The following is an 18,494-nucleotide window of genomic DNA, read 5'->3' on the forward strand; positions in this document are numbered from 1 at the left end:
GAGAGGTGTAGGATTGATCTAAAGATCATCTGATTCCGATAAGTATTTATGAAGATATGAATTTATTTTGATTATGGAGAAAATTGTCAAGTCGGCCAGCAACTCATGTAGGCTCAGAAGCCCAACAGTGACGTCTATTCAACCTCTACGTTTTAGTATAAATAGAAGAGGACTTGAAATCATTTGACACACTCATATACTCTTCATGTGATCTCCTCCTCTCCACGTCTTTGGGTTTTGGTGAAGGAGAGACACTAAGAGTATACGCTGGCCTATGTAAGAATGATGCCCTAGATCTAAATGCAGCTATGGAAGAAGCCCTAGAAGCTGTCATGGAGAAGTCTATACGCAGCAAGAAGAAGGCTCACATTCGGTCTACAATTGATGCGAAGGAGACTGTGCTTGGGACAAAGAAAAGGAGACAAAAGCTAGCCGCAGTCCTAAGAAGGGTGCCCTAGCCGCAGTTAGGAAAACAGGCCAGCGAGTTTGAAGGGACGTTTTCAGGTAACCAAGTGCTGGAAGGAGGGCCGAAGCACCATGCTGGAGGGCCGCAATAGTAAGGGACTATTCTGGGTTAGTAAACGCAGGGATTCCTCCTAAAACAGGCCGAGTAAGGGACTGTTCTGTTGTGACTAGGCCGCAGGCCTGTAGGTGCTGTTTTGAGGATCAAACAAAGAGCTGTAGGTGCCTCCTCAAACAGCGAGGTCACATAACTTGAAAAGAAGAGGAGGCCGCACAAATTAAAGGTGTGTTTTGGGCATGACTTGGATTGCTGTAGGTTACAGTGGGAGCCCTAACCAGTGACCAAAACACTGCCCATAAACAGAAGTGCAAAGTATGGTAACTTGTGCTTTGACTTGTTTGATTGGAGAGGTCTCTTCATTGATAAGGAGATTCTATACACTGTCACATAGGAGTTGCAATGTGCTAGTAATGGAACAGCTGCAATAACATGTGGCAGCTATGGTACAATGGGACAGCAGCAATAACATGTGGCAGCAATGGCTCAAAGGTATGCTGGAAGGAATCAGGAATTATAGACTAGCTGCTTTGCTAGACTGCAAGCCATAGCAAGCAGCTAAGGCTGATAAACTTATTACTGCATGATGTGACAACAAATGATAGGTGCAACAATAATAAAATGCAACATAGCAGACATTGAGTGCAGATCAGCAATGAATACAACACTGGGTACAGATCCGTGATAAAGAACAGCTCAATAATTGGAGCAGCTCAGTGACAGGGGCAGCAACATGAAGTGCATAGCATGGTCATGATTAGAGCAGCATGGTGCAGTACGTAGAGGTGCAGCAAGTGGACAAGATGCAGCGCTATGATAGGTGAAGAAATCACCTTGGAGAATCAGTTGAAGCAACATGTCTTCAACTGATCTCATATAGATATAGAAAGTCAAAGTATTGACTTCTGTTGTAAATGTACTATCTTTCTCTCTTTCTCTGCTGAACTATTGAAGAACATAAAAGAAGAATTGATCAAGGGTTTCCCCACATTGGGGTTTGTCCCTGGCTGGCGCCACATCTTGTGTCCTCTTGTCTTGGCTTGTCTTCTGCGATTTATGTTTATGTTCTATCTGCAGTTTACCTTAATGCTGATGTGATTGCTAACTGTGAAAATTAAATAAATTGCTCTAGCATAGAACATACCTAAAATTAACAGAAAGAAGTCAAGCAAGTTCTTCGGTATCTAGAAGGAATAATTAACTTCGGTATTAAATACAATAATAATTTTAATGTTGAGTTGGCAGGCTATTTTGATTCAGATTGGGCTGAGAATCCTAATGACAGAAAATCAGCTTCAGGTTATGCATTCAGCCTTGGATCTGGGATTGTGGCATGGTGCAGCGAGAAACAAGCCAAGTATTTCTTTGTCATCCACTGAAGTTGAGTACACAGCTTTGTGCAGTACTACCTGTGAAGCAATTTGGCTGAGGCAAGTTCTTGAAGATGTAGGAGAAGTACTGAAAACGTCAATGGGTGTGACAATCAAAGCACTATTAATTTAGCCAACAATCCTGTGTACCACGCAAGATGAAAACATATTAAGACACATTAGCATTTTGTCAGAGAAAAGATGCAGTCCCGGGAAATTGATTTAGTGTATTGTAATACTAATAAAAATGTGGCTGAGATCTTTACAAAGCATCTTGGAAGGAATCAGTTGGGTGTGGTAGAAAACACATTTCTCCATTAAGGGGGAGTATTGGAGTAATGGAGAAATATGGAGATTCTCCTAATAATAGTGTTGGTTATGTATTGTTAGAGAACTGGTTGAACTGTTTGCCTTAATTAGACTTTGTTGGTTGGCAGTTCCTATATTCTAGGAATCTATTCAATAATAATCTAATCCTATATATGTAATAGTTTGTTGGCCTGGTGAATACAAGTGAATGTTGTGGTGTAGTCTCCTAAGTGAGTGATTGTCTCACCAGAGAGTTGCAACCCTTCATGTATTTTATCTTTCATTTTCTGAGTCAAATAATAATTAAAAGCTTCAATAATAACAGGGTACAAACAAACCTGTCCAAGCCTAAAGTAAAAATATCTTTAAGATGCCATTTAGCGAGAACAAACTTGACTTTCTATATTTGAATGTCCTCTTTATCCATGATTAAATATAAAACAAAGCCTAAGTCTGCACAAATGCAAATGGCATAGGTGGGAGGAAAGAAAACCTTTATTCTTGAAAGCTTTTAGCACACAAGAAGAAACTGCAAGTATATGATCAAAGAGCAATGGAACTGGCCCATCAGGGTCCTCCTCTGCCAAGTATGGTAGTGGTAGAAAAGCTTTCCCCATTGGATTTGCCCATGGAACCCGTTTAGAATCTCCACCAGCATGAACCAATAAGATACGCATTTTAACCAGCTGATTAAAAATATTTGAACCATATGGTTCTTCACCATTAACTGAATCTAAGAACACCTGCATTGGTTCCAAAATAATCTCAGCAATCATTCATCTGATTGTCAGAAAAGAATCAAAGCAGCAAAATATTTGCACTTATATACTTTGAAAAACCACAGTGCATAATTAAGCATTGAAATTATCCAAATGAACATGTGCAGGAATACCAGCACCGTCATTTGTACTATGTAGTACATCGATCAAGTAAATTAAAAGAGCTCAATGATCTGTTCTGTTACCTAAATAAAGATTCCCTCTTCTAAAGAACACAGAACTCAAAGCATCCTTCAAAAGAAATCAATGGCAAGTCTATATAGAAAGAAGGATGTGTGCTTTAATTAATAGTGGAAAAGCAAACCAGCAATTAGGGAGTCAAATTACATTAGTGCTCAAAATTATCTTATGATAGAATTACACCCCAAAATTTAGTCTAGCATGAGATCTATTCAAATAGCATGCTAGATTTGTTTGGAAGGTCCTGGAGAAGTGTTATCCTCTGCTACATTTTAATCTCAGCTCACAAGATTTTATGGAACATCAAAAAGACAGATCAAACAATCCTCCAGTTCGAAGATACACATCAGACTTGACTCTATGTACTTGACAAATTTTTGTTTGATTTTGCACTTACGTTTTGTCCACATAATTAGCTCTTAGTTTAATTTGTTTTTGATGGGGTACAAGATCCTGACTATTCAGTGCCTAGCCAGGTGGAATATTCTGATGCATTTTTACAGTACCATAAGCTACCTTTGGCTACCTGTGGTCATTCTTTCTTTCTAGGTTTAAAAGTGCTGCTCTTCCCCTTTATTCCAAATAACATGGCACTAAGTACCAAAATCAAACACGCACATACTATCTTTCTCTTCTTTCCTCGAAGTGTTGAAGTGTAAAGAAACCCTGAAGTACTGAGGGGAAAAGGGGTGCAAATAATATCTTTTCCATCGTTTCTTTAGGTGCCAGAGTGCCAAATGCTGATTATAAAGGATTTCAAAGAAAAATTAGGTATGAGAAGAATCTGTCTCCTTCTTCAAAAATAATCACTATCTTTCTCTTCTCATAAGTGTTGATTGTTTGTAGCATCGGAAGGTACTCCCACATGCCAAAAGGCCTCCCAAGTCGACCAAGGAAAATTATGAAAATGAAAAATTAAAATTCATATTTTTTGGGCTTCATGTAGGCCCCAAATGATCAAGTCAGCTCTATTGGAAAATGTAACTAGTTTCGGTCTTTATAATTGTCATTGTACTCATGTCATTATGTATATCTTGTGTAACAAGCAAAAGAAGAAAGAAAAAATATTATTTTCAAGCATGGTTTTCATGCTTCTTTTGATTGGTCAACTAGGTTATGCATATTCTTCATGCTTCTAGGGTTTTTCATGTCATAACGATTATTGTCATGAATCAATAAAGTCAATATCATTTGTATAAGACCCTGTTGACCACTCTGCGTCAACTACCCTATAGCAGTGTACATTTTCGCACACAAATTCCATCATGCTCAAGCAATGAAGATTATCCAGATTTCATCATCATCTTCAGTGATCTTTTTGTAAAAGTTGTCAACCCATTCTGCAAGTTTATAATGTAAATGATCTTAGTAAGACCATCTATGTATGTAACAACCTAGGTAATCCTACCTTTTTGGTGACGATTTCTATCCTAGGAGGTTTTTTGTCTCACTGATTCATGTGTGTTTCTAAACATGGATAGTCAGCAGAGTTTTTCCCTCCAACCCCACCCCAAAGCTAGGGTGGATTTTGTTGTCAAGATTTTAGGTAAATCCTAGTGTTCTAGTCAAGTCTTCTGTAAAGTAATTTGGGAGTTATTTAAGCTAATTGGCTAAATTGCTTTATTACAAATTATCTAGTCCACTAGATCATATTTGAGTCGCAAAATTGGGTAAATGATTGAGGGTTTACAACAGGTGTTTCCCCTTCATGTATTAAATTGTAATATATTGATGTAAAAGATATTTTATCGCATGGTCCCTCATATTTAGACACCATGGCTAAATTATTTGAGGGTTGGAAAATTTATTAATCCCCTCATGAGTCAATTAATTAAATTTTCTGGCAAAAATAAATTAAAATTATAAGCCAGAAATTTAATTAGTTTTAAGTCCTAGGAAAAATTAATTCTCCAAATTAAAAAATTCGTGGGTTCTAGAAGAGTTAATTTTTGGAGATCCCCGGCCAAGGGAATATTAAAAATTTCAAGAGGCTTTAGACCCTGGGGCCTTGGTAGTTAAGTCAAAGTCAATTCTTTGAGGAAATCAACTCAAAATAATTAATTTTGACTTGATTAAAATTCAATTAAATGAAAAATTCGAATTTCCTCAAAAAATAAAATAATTTTGATTAAAGAGATTAAAAGATAATTAAATTTTGTTTAACGGTATAGATTACTTTGACAAGGATCAAGCCAACTAGCCCATTGGAGAATTAATCTATAAATTAGAGGTCATTTGTCATTCGAAATGATCTGATCATTGAATCGTGTACTAGCTTTTGAAGCTCTTGTAAACCTTTTTTTCTGGAATAATACAACGCAAAGTCTTTGGGGTCTTACTTGATGGTAGTGTTCCTCTCTGGTATCTTATGGTAACGTGTGTTTAAATTTAATTTTTTAGCTAATCTTATTTATAAGTTGTTGGTTAATAGCTCTTGTAGATCAATTTATTGCACATGTATCTTGCTTAAATTGTTGGGTTTTAAGATAGCATTAAGATTTTTATTCGATTGGCAGGTATCTCCAATCTTTGAAGATTTAATCGTTATTTTATACCTCTATTAATTTGACGACTTATATTTTAAGTGTGCAGAAGTCATCTTTATTCAGAGATTTTGGGCGTTTGGGGAAGTCCTCGGTTGGACCAGCCGACTCTCGAAACTTAAGATCTGGAGAGCCTTCCGGATTAAAACTCCGAGATTATCTAACAAAATATATTTTGCAGGGATTTTCTGGGCTAGTACCTAAAATTTAAAAAATTATTTATCTTCAAAATATTGTGCTAAATAGTTAGATTTGGCTAGCAGGAGCCTGAAATCTTCAGATCTGGGAGCGGAGTCGAACTCATACTCCTCAGATCTGATAGATCTGTAATTTTAATTGTATAAATATTTAGAAATTTTAGATTTGATCTTCTAACTTGGGGTTTTAATTTCAGATTTTTATATATTTGTATGGGGTTTCTGGGTTTTTGTCTGTTGTTTGTGCAGGTATAGATCTAAAGGTTTTTTAAGGAGATTTTTCAAGATTTGAGATAGATCTAGGCCCTGGAGGGCAAGATCTTGTCTCAAAAAACAATTTGTTTGCAGGGAAGGTTCAAATCTGAGGTTTTTCTAAGAACAAATTTGAAGCAGAAATATATCAATTTAAAATATAAATTTCTGGGAATTTTTTTTTAATTTTTAGGGCCCTTGAGCTACCATTTTTCTTCTCCTATTTGTTGCCTTGAAGCTCCAGCTTTTTGCTTCCTCTTTTCTCTACTCCCTTGCATTTTGAAACCCTTTACATTTCGCTGCTAAACCCCTACGATTTTCCCTCAACATCTCAAACACTACCCTTCTTCTGATCTGCAAACCCTCTCTCCTTTGCCTGTGTTTTTCTTTCTTACTTCCCACCTATCTCGTCTTCCTAAGCTATTCACAATAGCTCAGACGGAGACCCTTTTACAGACCTGTACTCTGACATCACCAGGTTTTCAGCAGTAGGGGACGTCATTCTCACGGGGGACTTCAATGCCCGGACCAAAGACCTCCAGATGCCTATGCACGACCGGACAGAGGATATATTTTGCACTCGGGGGATTGACCCGACCACGATCAGCATGCACCGGACCTCCAAGGATTACTTGGGACCCACCACAGCCTATGGGAGATATCTACTACAGTTGGGAGAATCTCATGAGTTGGTAATTCTGAATGGCCTACCATGCTTCCCATCCTCGCACTTCTTTACCTGCAGACCATTTGGAGGCAGAGCAAGTGTGGTTGACTACGCTATTGCAAACCCAGATCTCCTCCCTCTCGCAAATCATGCACTTCTCTCACTCTCTCTGCAGTTTAACCTCCCGAATCCATCTCCTACTCTTCCCCGCAGCCCTCCCAGGACCACCTTCCGATTTGAGGAGGGTGACCCTGATCTCTTCTCCTCTATCCTCAGACAGACACTCCCATCGGAGTCCCATTTCGCCTCTCTCAGCTCTGCCAAGGACAAATTCCAGTGCCTCTCATATGCAATCTCGGAAGCTGCACTCCAATCCTTCCCCCATTCTAACCGTACTACCACCACCTCCCACAAACCGAGAAATTGCCCTATGAATAAATGGTATGACCAGGAATGCAAGTCTATGCACCAGGACCTCCAACACGCATTCTAGAACTCCTTACCAACATACCCAGACCTCTGTTCAGCGTACCATCGCCTCCTTCGCCGCAAGAAGCGCCTTTTCATTGCCCATAGGAGACAGGTTCTTTCTACTCTCCTCCTTCACTCCCCTAAAGATTTCTAGGGGACCTTCCTTTCCCGGCGCTCACCTACCCCAGTCGACCTTGATCCTGCCTCAATGTTCTCTCACACCTCCCAGCTGTATGACATTCCTGGGCAGCCTCTGATTCAGGTTACTTCACCCCCCACCTCCTGCCACCTTTTCTCCGACAAAGATATCAGAGAGGCAATATGGACAATCAATAGCAGCAGGGTAGCAGATGAAGAACGCTTCCGGGCAGAATTCTTCAAGCATGGACTTCGCCCCGTAGTAGGATATCTGGTGGACCTTTTCAACCAGGTGGTTCGGGATGGATTTCCGGATGGTTGGTCACACCACATTATCTACCCAATCCACAAGTCAGGGCCTACTTCCGACCCCAACAACTACAGGACAATCATGGTTGGGCACACATTCTCCAAGCTATATGCTACAACACTCCACAGGACACTCTCCCATTTCCTTGAGTAGAGACAACTCAGGGCCAAGGGCCAAGCAGGATTCCGCCCAGACCACCAGATGATCGACCACATCCTTACTCTTTGTGCGGTGATCGAGGAGGCTAGGCATCGATCCTCTAAAGTGTATTGTTGCTTTGTAAACTTCCGGAAGGCCTTTGACTCAGTCCCGAGGGAAGATCTTTTCCAGAGGCTAAGAGAGGTTGGCATTTCCTCGACTCTCCTGACAACTATCATGCGCCTCTATAAGGTCGTCCTTGGTCGTCTCCGCACAATCGGAGGAATGTTGGATTTCATCCAAAGCACCATTGGAGTCAAGCAAGGATGCCCCCTTTCTCCTACTTTATTCAGGATCTATATCGATGAGCTTGAGTCCTTCCTCCGGGAACATATCTAGGATACAGATGGGTGTCTTCTTCACCAGGTCCTGATTTCCATCCTCCTCTTTGTAGACGATATTGCCCTTATTGCCTCCTCTCAAGAAGGCCTTCATAGACAGCTAGATCAATGTTGCACGAAGCGCCCCCCCCCCCCCCATGGTTCCAAGCCCCGAAGCGCGTCCCGTACGGAAGCACCTAGGAAGCTTGGCCGGAAGCGTGCTTCCGAATTTTTTGCCGCTTCCTGGAAATTCGGAAGCGTGGTACAAAAGCGTCGCTTCCGAAGCATCGAAGCGCTCTTCGAGCGTCGAAAGCGTGGCGCTTCGAAGGAGAAAGCGTACGCTTCCCGTGCGCTTCCGAACACTTCTGGAAAAGCGTTTAGAAAATCGTTTTTTTTTTCAATTTTTTTTTAAATTTTAGGTGAGTTTGCTTGTTGGGGGTGGGTCCACCTTGGGTTAGGGTGACGAATGAAGGCAAAAAAAAATATAAATATAGCAAATGCTCCCTCATGGTAATGTTAAATTCTTAAAGTAAAAGTGACATTCTCCTTTATTTTTCGTTTTCATCCTTTTACTTAAATTTTTAACATTACCATGAAATGACTCAGGATGTTTGAGAGTGGTTCCAGCCTCATTGGACTTCATATGGAGAAAATAGAATTTCATATCCTATTCAAAATTCAGCAGACTTAACAGTTTTCAAGAATTCAGGATCAATGGGATTGTGGCATTTCATTAGATTATATCAAGTATGAAGGTATGCGATTAGCATTTAATCAAGAGCACCAAGCCCTATATGTACCCTAGTGTTGGTGGTGTTAATTGTTGAACTCCTTTGTCACGCGGCACGCCCTTAGCAAAAAATTACCTTTCAATCAAGTCAAAATCATCGATCAAGCATGCTAAGCTTTTTCTACCATATTTTAAGTCTTGAATTAGGTAGTTTGATCAAAATTGGGCAATGTTGACTAATATCCCTAGACAATCGAGGTAGAGGCAAAAGCTAGACAAGAGGAGAAGAATCAGAATCTAGATTCTAGATGGTTGATGCATCTAAATGGTTGATGCTCGAATAATTAATCATTAATGTACAAAGGATGTTATATCTATCTTGATTTATGCAAAAATATGCATGTTTTCATGTCTTCTACAATTAATTTGCTATCTGGGATGTTTGTTTTGAGTATAAATGCAAAAATGTATATATGTATAGTAGACGCTTCCGCGGACGCTTCGCTTCCTAGATTTTTGGAAAATGACGCTTCCGCTTCGCCCCCGCTTCGTGCACCATTGAGTTGGATGCTCTCGCAGCTTTTTGTGACCGGAGGCATCTAACTGTGAACTTGGGTAAAACCAAAGTTATTGTCTTCAATGGAGTGAAGAAAACCTCGGACTTCCACTTCCTATTTGAAGGAGAAGAGATTGAGATTGTCAGCACCTACACATATTTGGGAGTTCAGTTCTTAAGGCCTCGCTTCAGCGTACGGCCAGCCCTTCAACCTCAGATCAACAAAGGGTATGGCTCCCTAGCCCTTCAAGAGAGGCAGTGTTTCCGGCACCATTTCCAGGACATCTCATCCAAAATGAGCATCATGGACACTTTGATTCGCCCCACAGTGCTATACGGCTCAGAGATTTGGGGTCCCTCTCTCCTAGAGTCAGATTGGGCCTCAGCGAAGTGGGTCCAGACCCTCCTTTTGCGTCGTTTCATTAGGTGCAAGCAGACAGTTCCTCAACACATCATTCTAGCAGAGTTCAGGGCTCAACCTTTCTGCCTAGAGGTGATATTCAGGTTAGTGTTGCTCCTGCACAGGCTCCAAGGCCTGACAGACACGAGGAAGGGTCGTGACAAATACCCATATTTAGCATATTGCTCCTCGGAGAACATCGCTCGTATGCAGACAAGCCGATCCAAATGTTGGTACACCGGTGTGACAGAGCTTCTAGAGGCTTCAGGAATCCATATTGGCCATCTCCCTCATTTTCAATACTCTTTGAATGCTCCTGGCCACCTCCTCAATCAGCAAGAGCTGAATAAAATCATTAAGGAGGATATTTACAGACGATACATTTAGATTACATGGACCAATCCTCCGAATGGGTTGCATCCAAAAATGGCCTTCTACGCGGTGCATTGCCTGGAAATCAGGGATGGGCTCATCATCAAACCCCAGTACACGTTCCAGCATTGGATGCATGCCCTTAGAATCGCCCTCGGGCAATTCAGAGTTGGGTCTCACAGACTTCGGGTGGAGACAGATCACCACATCAATAGGGCAGATAGGATTTGCAACTCTGTCATTTACAAGAGATAGAGACAGAGACACACTTCATCTTCGGATGCCTTGCTTACTACGAGATTCGAGGTTGTTTCCATTGTCTCTTCAGGTCTTCTCAGACTTTGACCAGCTTCCTCAGATATGTTGATCTGAGATGCCTTGCACTTTATCTCCAGGAGGCCTTCAAATTTCGGGCCTGTTTTCTTCAGCCCCCCACCAGATCGGACACCACGCAGAAGATCACGGACTTCTTTAGGGTGCTACCATCAGCGCGGGGCACCAAAAGAACCATTGACTGACCCACAGACACTGAGACCAGATCAGTGCGGTCCCGGGGGGGCCGACCCACCAGACTGCACCAGCGCTCCAGGATTGGATCCACCCCTGGGAGGCGCCCTAGAACCTCCAGGCGACAGCCCAGTATGCCCACAGGACAGCAGACTTTGACATGCTTCTCTCAGTTTTCTTCTCTCGACCTCGGATGTTAGGAGTAGGATCTGGACAGGAGACCCCTGCCTTTTCTTCTCCTTCTTCTTCTTCTCCTTCTCTGCTTCATCGCAGTGCTTTGTTTCGAGGCCGAGAGCTTCTAGCTTCTACATTTACATTTACTTAGATTATAGATGTATTTTCTGCTTTTTATAAGAAATGTTAAAGGGGACCATTTGGTCCACCTGCTTGGCATGATGTAATCATTATAACCGACAGTCCCATTAACCTCTTTATGGTCATTTGTTGAACATTAATAAAATTATCTTATCTTATCTTATCTCCTTCTTTCTGCTGTGTTTTCCCTCATCTTCCTTATTCATCCTCGTCTCCCTCATTCGGCTCCCTCTTCCTTTCTGCGTCCTCTACACGCATCCTTCATCCTCCTGCCTTTGTTTTCTTTTCCCCTTCATTCTCGTTGCATCTTCCTTCCGCGTCCCTTCCTTGCTTCTCCGTCCTCACAGCTCTGCCCATCTCCTTGTCCCTCTGTGCGTTAGCCCCTCCTTTCCCATTTGCTGCGTTTCCTCTGCGATGCTTCCTCGTCCCTTCCTTGTTGCTCCCTCGAACCTGCATGCATCTCTCCCTTGTTGCCTCCACGTGACCTATCTCCCGCTGCCATTCGTATCCTGCACCCAAACCTCCTGACTTTCAGTTTAATTTAATATTTTTGAGATAAGCCTTTGGCCCTTAAAAAAAAAAAAATCAATTTCTCTTTACATTTTGATTTAAATTTTATTTTTGATGTGTGGCCTTTGGCCCATTAAAAACAAAAATTAAATTCAACTTTATCATAAAACTAACTTTTGGCCCATGAAAAAAAAATCCACGTTAGATTTATTTTGGCCCTTTCAATAAATTATAATTCACAAACATTATCACATTTAATTTTAAGGGATTTTTAAGGAGTGACATAAATTTGTTTTAAAAATCTAAGTCCTTTTGAGTTTATGTGATAAGGGTTTTGGGCAATGTTGCACTAATCGTGATTTAAAATCGCGGTTTTTTGAAACCGGCGATATTATTGCGCGATAAATACATGTATTTTTTTGGGCGATTTTTATGAAATGATTTTTTTAAATAATCGTGATTTTTTCATAAAAATCGCGATTCAGCCTGAAAATTCGTGGCCCTTACCAACAGCGCGTTATATAACAAAAAATCACGATTGTTTTTAATTCATTTGCACAGTAGACAGCGGCACGCCAATAGCGACGGGGTTTTGGAGTGACCTCTTGGTCGTTTGGGCGCTGAATCCATTGATTTGAAGAGAAAAATGGAGTGAGAGCTAAGGAGGAGACAAATTTTCTCCATCAAACCGGTATGGGCACCTAACATTTTGTGTTTTGTAACTTGGTTTTGGTTTTTTCTATGTTTTTGGTTGGGTTTGGAATCTGAGTAACCCACTGTTTATCAAAAAAATTCAATAGGTTATCAAATATTTTTGAATTGATTTGAAGCTTGATGGGGTTTTTGTCATTTGATTTTTCATTTTGTTTGTTAAAATTTCTTAAATTGTCAAAAATTCCATGTGTTTTGTTATAACTTATGTTAGTCATGCACGTAATTTTTTTTAGTTTTTGTACAATGTAAATTGTAATTTTGTAACTTGTAAATTGTAATCCTTATTTTGCCATAGGTTCATCGAATCACCATTCAACTTCAAGTTCAAAGTCAAACATGCCAAGGAAATTGGACCCTCTGTGGGAATTTGGTCACCCTGATGGAGGGATTGATAGAATGAACTTGTCTTACAAGTTGTGTGGGCAGCATATGTCGGGGGGGTGTACAGATTGAAGTATCACCTTGCACAAATCCCTGGATTTGATGTAGGACCTTGCACAAATACAAATCCAGAAATCATCTGAAAAGCCATGAGATCATTGGAAAATTTAGAGCACAATAAAGAGGCCAAAGCAGAAATGAAGAAGCAACTAACAAAGTCTGTGTTAGGCTCAGGTGAACAAGGAAGTGGCACTGGTTCTACTTTAGCATCAACCAACCCAGTAGTTGCCTCATCATTTTTTGTTCCTAGAACCATGCCTAGTTCACAACCATCTATCACTTCAATGCTTAAAAAAACTAAGAAAGAACAAGCTGACAAGTTGTTGGCCAAATTTCTCCTTTGGAGTGATATTCCTTTCAGCATTGTAAGGAATAATCCATTTTTCCAGCCTATTGTTGATGCTATTGCAACTGTTGGCCCAGGGTACAAAATCCCTTCTTATCATGACTTTAGAGGCCGGATTCTTCAAAATGAAAAGGTTGACTGCACCAAAAGATTGGAGGAGTTTAGGGAATCATGGGCACAAACAGGATGCACTGTGATGTTAGATGGTTGGACTGACCAAAAGGGGAGAACCCTTATAAACTTCTTGGTTAGTTGTCTCAAGGGGACTATGTTTATGAAATGTGTTGATGCATCTGCACATATCAAAGATGCAAAAACTTTATGTGATTTGCTGGATGTGTTTATTTTGGAGGTGGGTGCAAAACATGTTGTCCAGGTCATAACGGACAATGCTGCAAATTATGTTGTTACTGGCAGGATGCTTATGGAGAGGCATCCTACTTTATTTTGGACACCTTGTGCTGTACATTGTATTGATTTGATGTTGGAAGACATAGGGAAAATTTCCTTTGTCAAAGATATTGTTGAGTCATGAAAAAGCATTACAAAATTTATATATAATCATACATCTGTGCTTAGCTTGATGAGAAAATTCACCAACAACAAAGAGTTGGTGCACCCCGCCATTACATGGTTTGCCACCAGTTTCATATCTCTTCAATCCCTCTTGAATTCTATGTGGAATGTGAAGAGAATGTTTCTTTCAGAGAAGTGGCGTGCTTTGACAATGAGCCGCAAACCAGAGGGAGAGGCCATATGCAAACTAGTTTCATACCAGGAAGACTTCTGGGCGGGAGTGCAGGAAGTGTGCACCGTTACTGAACCTTTGGTAAAGGTTCTTCGATTAGTTGATGGTGAGAAGCCCGCAATAGACTATTTGTATGAGGCCATGGACAGGGCGAAAGAATCCATTCGGGCCTACTATGATGATAAGGGAGATGAAGGGTTTCAGAGACAACTCCTCCTATGGGAAGTGATTAATGAACGATGGAAAAACACACTCCATCGTCTCATTCATGCTCCAAGGATCTACCTGAACCCCGCATTTTCTTACGCATGTGGGTTCGTATTTGATGCTGAAATCATGGATGGATTTTTAACATGTGTTCATAGGATGGTGCGATCTCCAGCAAAACGTACAGAAATCTCCAAAGAAATTGAGACATACAGGATGGCAGGTGGCACATTTGGCTTTGACATGGCTGTGACTGATAGGATGACTAAAATGCCAGGTATTTTTTAGTTTGTTTCAAATTTCATTGTCTCTTCAAGTTCATAACTTCATACTTTGATTCAACTTTCAAATTTCATTTTTTTCTTATGTTTATTTAAAATTTTATTTGTAATTTTGTTGTAGATGCATGGTGGAGAATGTATGGTGCCAGGGTACCCCTTCTGCAAAAGCTTGCCATTCGAATCCTCAGCCAAACATGTAGCTCCTCAGGATGTGAGCGCAACTGGAGTGTATTTGAAAAAATACACAACAAGAAGCGCAACAGGTTAACACTTAAAATATTGCAAATTTCCAAATAATTTTTTGAATTCATTAAACAATATTTTTTTTATAATTATTATTTCATGATCTTTGTACAGGTTGGAGTCCCAGCAACTTAATGACATGGTCTACGTCTACTACAATCTTCGATTGTGGGTGAGGCAACTTGAGAGGACACCTAATATGGAGGCCATCTCATTGGATGGGATTGACACCACTGCCGCATGGAGAGTTGAGGCCAAGAGGCCTCTCATGGAGTCTGCTGATGATTGGTTAGTGCAGGTGGTAGTGGAGGGGGAGGAGGAGGAGGAGGTGACACCACCTACCCGAGCTACCCCTGCCACCAGTAGAGGATGTGGTCTACCTCCTATAGCTCCTAGTTCTTCAGCTTCTAGAGCACAGCAGAGTCCACTGCCAACTCCACCGGCATCTACATCTAGAGGGAAAGGGAAAGCTATTGCATTTTCTTGCAAGAGGGGCAAAGGAAATCAATAGTATTAGACTTTAGTTATTTGGTTCATTTCATTGTATATGACATTATGACTCATAATATGACTCATGAGATACATTATTATATTTTTTGTTGATATTTTGAGGCTGAGTTGGGAGTCATGAGTTAGGACTTATTATTCAGGACATGATTCACTGTTATGCATGATGTAGCACTAGAAATGATATTAAACATCTTATATATTAGTTCTTTTATCATATTTATGTGTCAATGTATTTATTTTATGTTGTAGATGCTTTAGATATTAAAAAAATTGAAAAAAAATGAATATTTTTGTATGTTACGATTTTTTCTCGATTTTTATTGATTTTTTCCCGATTTTTTCCGATTTTTTCCCCTCATTGATAATATCCTGATAATGATTAATGCAACATTGGTTTTGGGGCCCACAAACTTTAAAAAAAATTGTGGTAAAAATTTAAATTTTTTTTATAGTCAAAGTAACTTAAATTTTAAATTACCTCTAAGTTTGACTATAGGATAAAATATATATTTTTTGGATTGGAGTTATTTAAGAAAATCATTGCTTGGAAGTATTTATTTGATTAGTGTTTAAATTTCATGGTCTTTTCTAGTAATTAATCTTCGAAATTTAAGTGCTTAAGCCTTTTGCATGATAAGTTTCATGAACATTGGCATTGGATTTTAAATATTTTTAATTGCTCTAAGTGTGGATTTATTTACTTGAATTACTGGATATTTATTGCATATTAAGTTTTGAGAATTTTCAAGTAATTGTAATCAGTGTTTCTATTGAATACTCTATCGTGGACTTGTAGAAAATTGTATATCTTTCAGTTCTCGAGTATTTTGAGCATCTATATAATTGGCATTATCTTGATGGTGATCTTGAAGAATTGTGAAGAAGTTTTTGTTCTCTTTGAGCTATAATTGCATTAGATAAACTGAAGTGATAAGCTTGTGATTTAATTTCATATTGGGCATTATACTGTGATATTTTAAGCACATTGCTGAGCTGAATGTTTTAAGAAGTTTATCTTTCAGTCATTGTCTTGTGAAGTGAATATTTATTTTGGAAATTAAGGCTTTGGCATATAACTCAGAAATAAATCGTGATATAAGCACTTTCAATCCTTGATCTAGCTTCATCTCGCTCCATCTTCTAATCATCTTGTGCATTTGCATATTAAGTTAGTCTTGCATAATTAAAATTTACTTCCAAGCATAAGCTTGGTCGATAGAAAGATAGGTACCCATCCATCTTTGCTTGAGAAGCCTGTTTCTCCTAGTACTTAAAACAGTGACCTTGCAGTCGTCAGAGCCACAATTCTCTGCAGCGCCGGAGGCACTGGGTATGTTAGATTTTCAGGAGAGGTATCGTTAATCACACCTTAGTGTGCTTCACCTTATCTTCTCTCTGCCACTTACTACAGAATCAGGCTCAATATAGAAAGGATCGAAGGGTTAAAACTTAGATAGGCATTTAACTAAAATTAACCAAGATTCCTGCATCTCACATTAGTTTTAGGATCTGCATTTCATATAAGATAGTTATTCATCCAAGCAGCAGTTACTCATCAATTACTTGGTCCTAAATTTCCTAGCAAGATAGTTGACTCCATAAGGCACTGGTATCAATCGTCTAAATCTAATCGAATCCTATAAGTCTTGCTAAATCTAAAACAAGTACTTGGTTGCTTAACTGTGTCTCCCGAACTGGTTGGTTCCCAACTAGTTCTCCTTCATTCCATTTTCGTAGGGTCTACCCCCTTAGTTTGTTGTAGGGAGACAGCTTAAACAGAGATTGGGGATCAAGGTGACAGCGCCGGATCTAAGTCGTTGTCGCAGTGCCTAGACATTATGTGCGACAACAGACCCTATTGGGCAAGTTGTATCTTGTAAAAGAATTTATTTTGAGTCTAGAAAGTGAAAATAAGCCTCCTAGCACAAGTCGACCCTACCAGCAAGAAGTCGGCCTAGAGAGAAGTATTCGACCGCATGAGAAGCATATATATAGAAGCAGCTTCGACCTCATTTGTCACCAATTCGATCTACACAAGAAACAAGTTCGATCTGAAGCAAGGAACAAGAAGGAAGCAAGAGCGAAGGTCAAGGAAGCAAGAAGAAGTCAAAAGGAGAAAGGAAGATCTGATTTTAAGCCTTATTCTCTCACACATGTGAAGGAATTAGGGTTTTTGCAGATATTACAGGGCCGAGAATTGCAGGTCAAGATTGCAAATCCGAAGTTGAGATTAGAAGCTAGTTGAAGAAGAATTGACCCTTGTTGACTTGGTTGATCTTTGACCTACCTGGAAGAGATTCTTGGAGGGCTGACTTGGTGCTTGGAGGAGGTCTTGGTCTAGAGGTTTGGGTCTTGGTTTTCTCATTTGAAGCAAATTTTATAAGAAGAGAAGAGATTCTTTCTGGAGGGGTTTTGCCAGGCCTTGGACCCTACTTCTTGTGTTTATTGTCTTTATTGTTTTTGCTCTTGAAAATCGTTTGATGAAAATAACTAATAAAGAAACATAAAAATATAACTAAAGTTCATAAGCAATTATTAAGGTTAAGGAGAATTGGTTTAAATAGCTTGCCCTGGTAGACTCTTCAACAAGCTCCACCATGAAGGGGTGTGACTTTTGGTCAAAAGTCACCCATTTGACAAATATAAAAACACAAGTTGACCTCCTCATTTTAACCAATTTGAATCATCACACATCTCTTCTATTTCTGATCCACACATGTGAAGTAAAGAGAAGGAAATATGAAGTTTCACCAAAGCATATAAGACTAAATTTGACCGAGTTTTGACCTGATGACTTTGACCAAGAATCAAACTAATTTTGACTGAGATTTTGTCCATGTTTGACTACAAAGAATTCAGACTTTGATAGCATATTTGAAGGATAGTCAACCATAGTTGACCGCAAGTCCGAGCTTGAACTCATGTCGAATTTTTTATCTTTGACCTGCAGTGACTAGCTGGTATTTTGACTAGTATCTTGGACTTGCATTTTGGAACAAATTTCTAGAGTATTCTTGAAATTGTAAATATTGTTGAAGACAATGTTGAAAATATCCCAATAACATGCCGATTTTATTGCGAAATTGCAATTTTTTGGCCTAGTCGAATTTTGCCGATTTTTATCAATATTTTGGTGGTCTCTTAATTTTATCAATGTTTACCGATTGTTATAGATATTTTCTTGATTTTATGATTTTTTGGTTTTCTGGACCTTGTTGATTTTATCCTAATGTTGATGTTTGTAACATTGGTTGAAGAACAATTTCCCCTTAGAAGAAAAGTTGTTGGATTTTTCCCAAGGTTGGGTTTTCCCATGGTAAATTTGTTGTCTCTATTGTGCTTGGCTATCTCTTTATGATC

The 18,494-nt window shown here is 39.6% G+C and overlaps 1 protein-coding gene across 2 annotated transcripts in view; it reads right to left on the bottom strand.

Moving 5' to 3' along the window:
• The window catches only part of FKGP (L-fucokinase/GDP-L-fucose pyrophosphorylase), a 231,433-nt gene that overhangs the window by 144,260 nt on the left and 68,679 nt on the right, over nt 1-18,494 (bottom strand). For both annotated transcript variants that reach the window (XM_089384560.1, XM_089384561.1), the window contains exon 2: nt 2,693-2,942. In XM_089384560.1, the coding sequence (XP_089240686.1) occupies nt 2,693-2,876 (184 nt within the window). In that variant the 5' untranslated portion in view covers nt 2,877-2,942. The remainder of the gene's footprint in view (nt 1-2,692; nt 2,943-18,494) is intronic.

The sequence above is a fragment of the Pinus tabuliformis genome, chromosome Q (genome assembly GCF_031772625.1).
Source record: "Pinus tabuliformis cultivar Carrire ecotype Pingquan chromosome Q, CPIR1, whole genome shotgun sequence".
In the NCBI taxonomy this organism is placed as follows: domain Eukaryota; kingdom Viridiplantae; phylum Streptophyta; class Pinopsida; order Pinales; family Pinaceae; genus Pinus; species Pinus tabuliformis.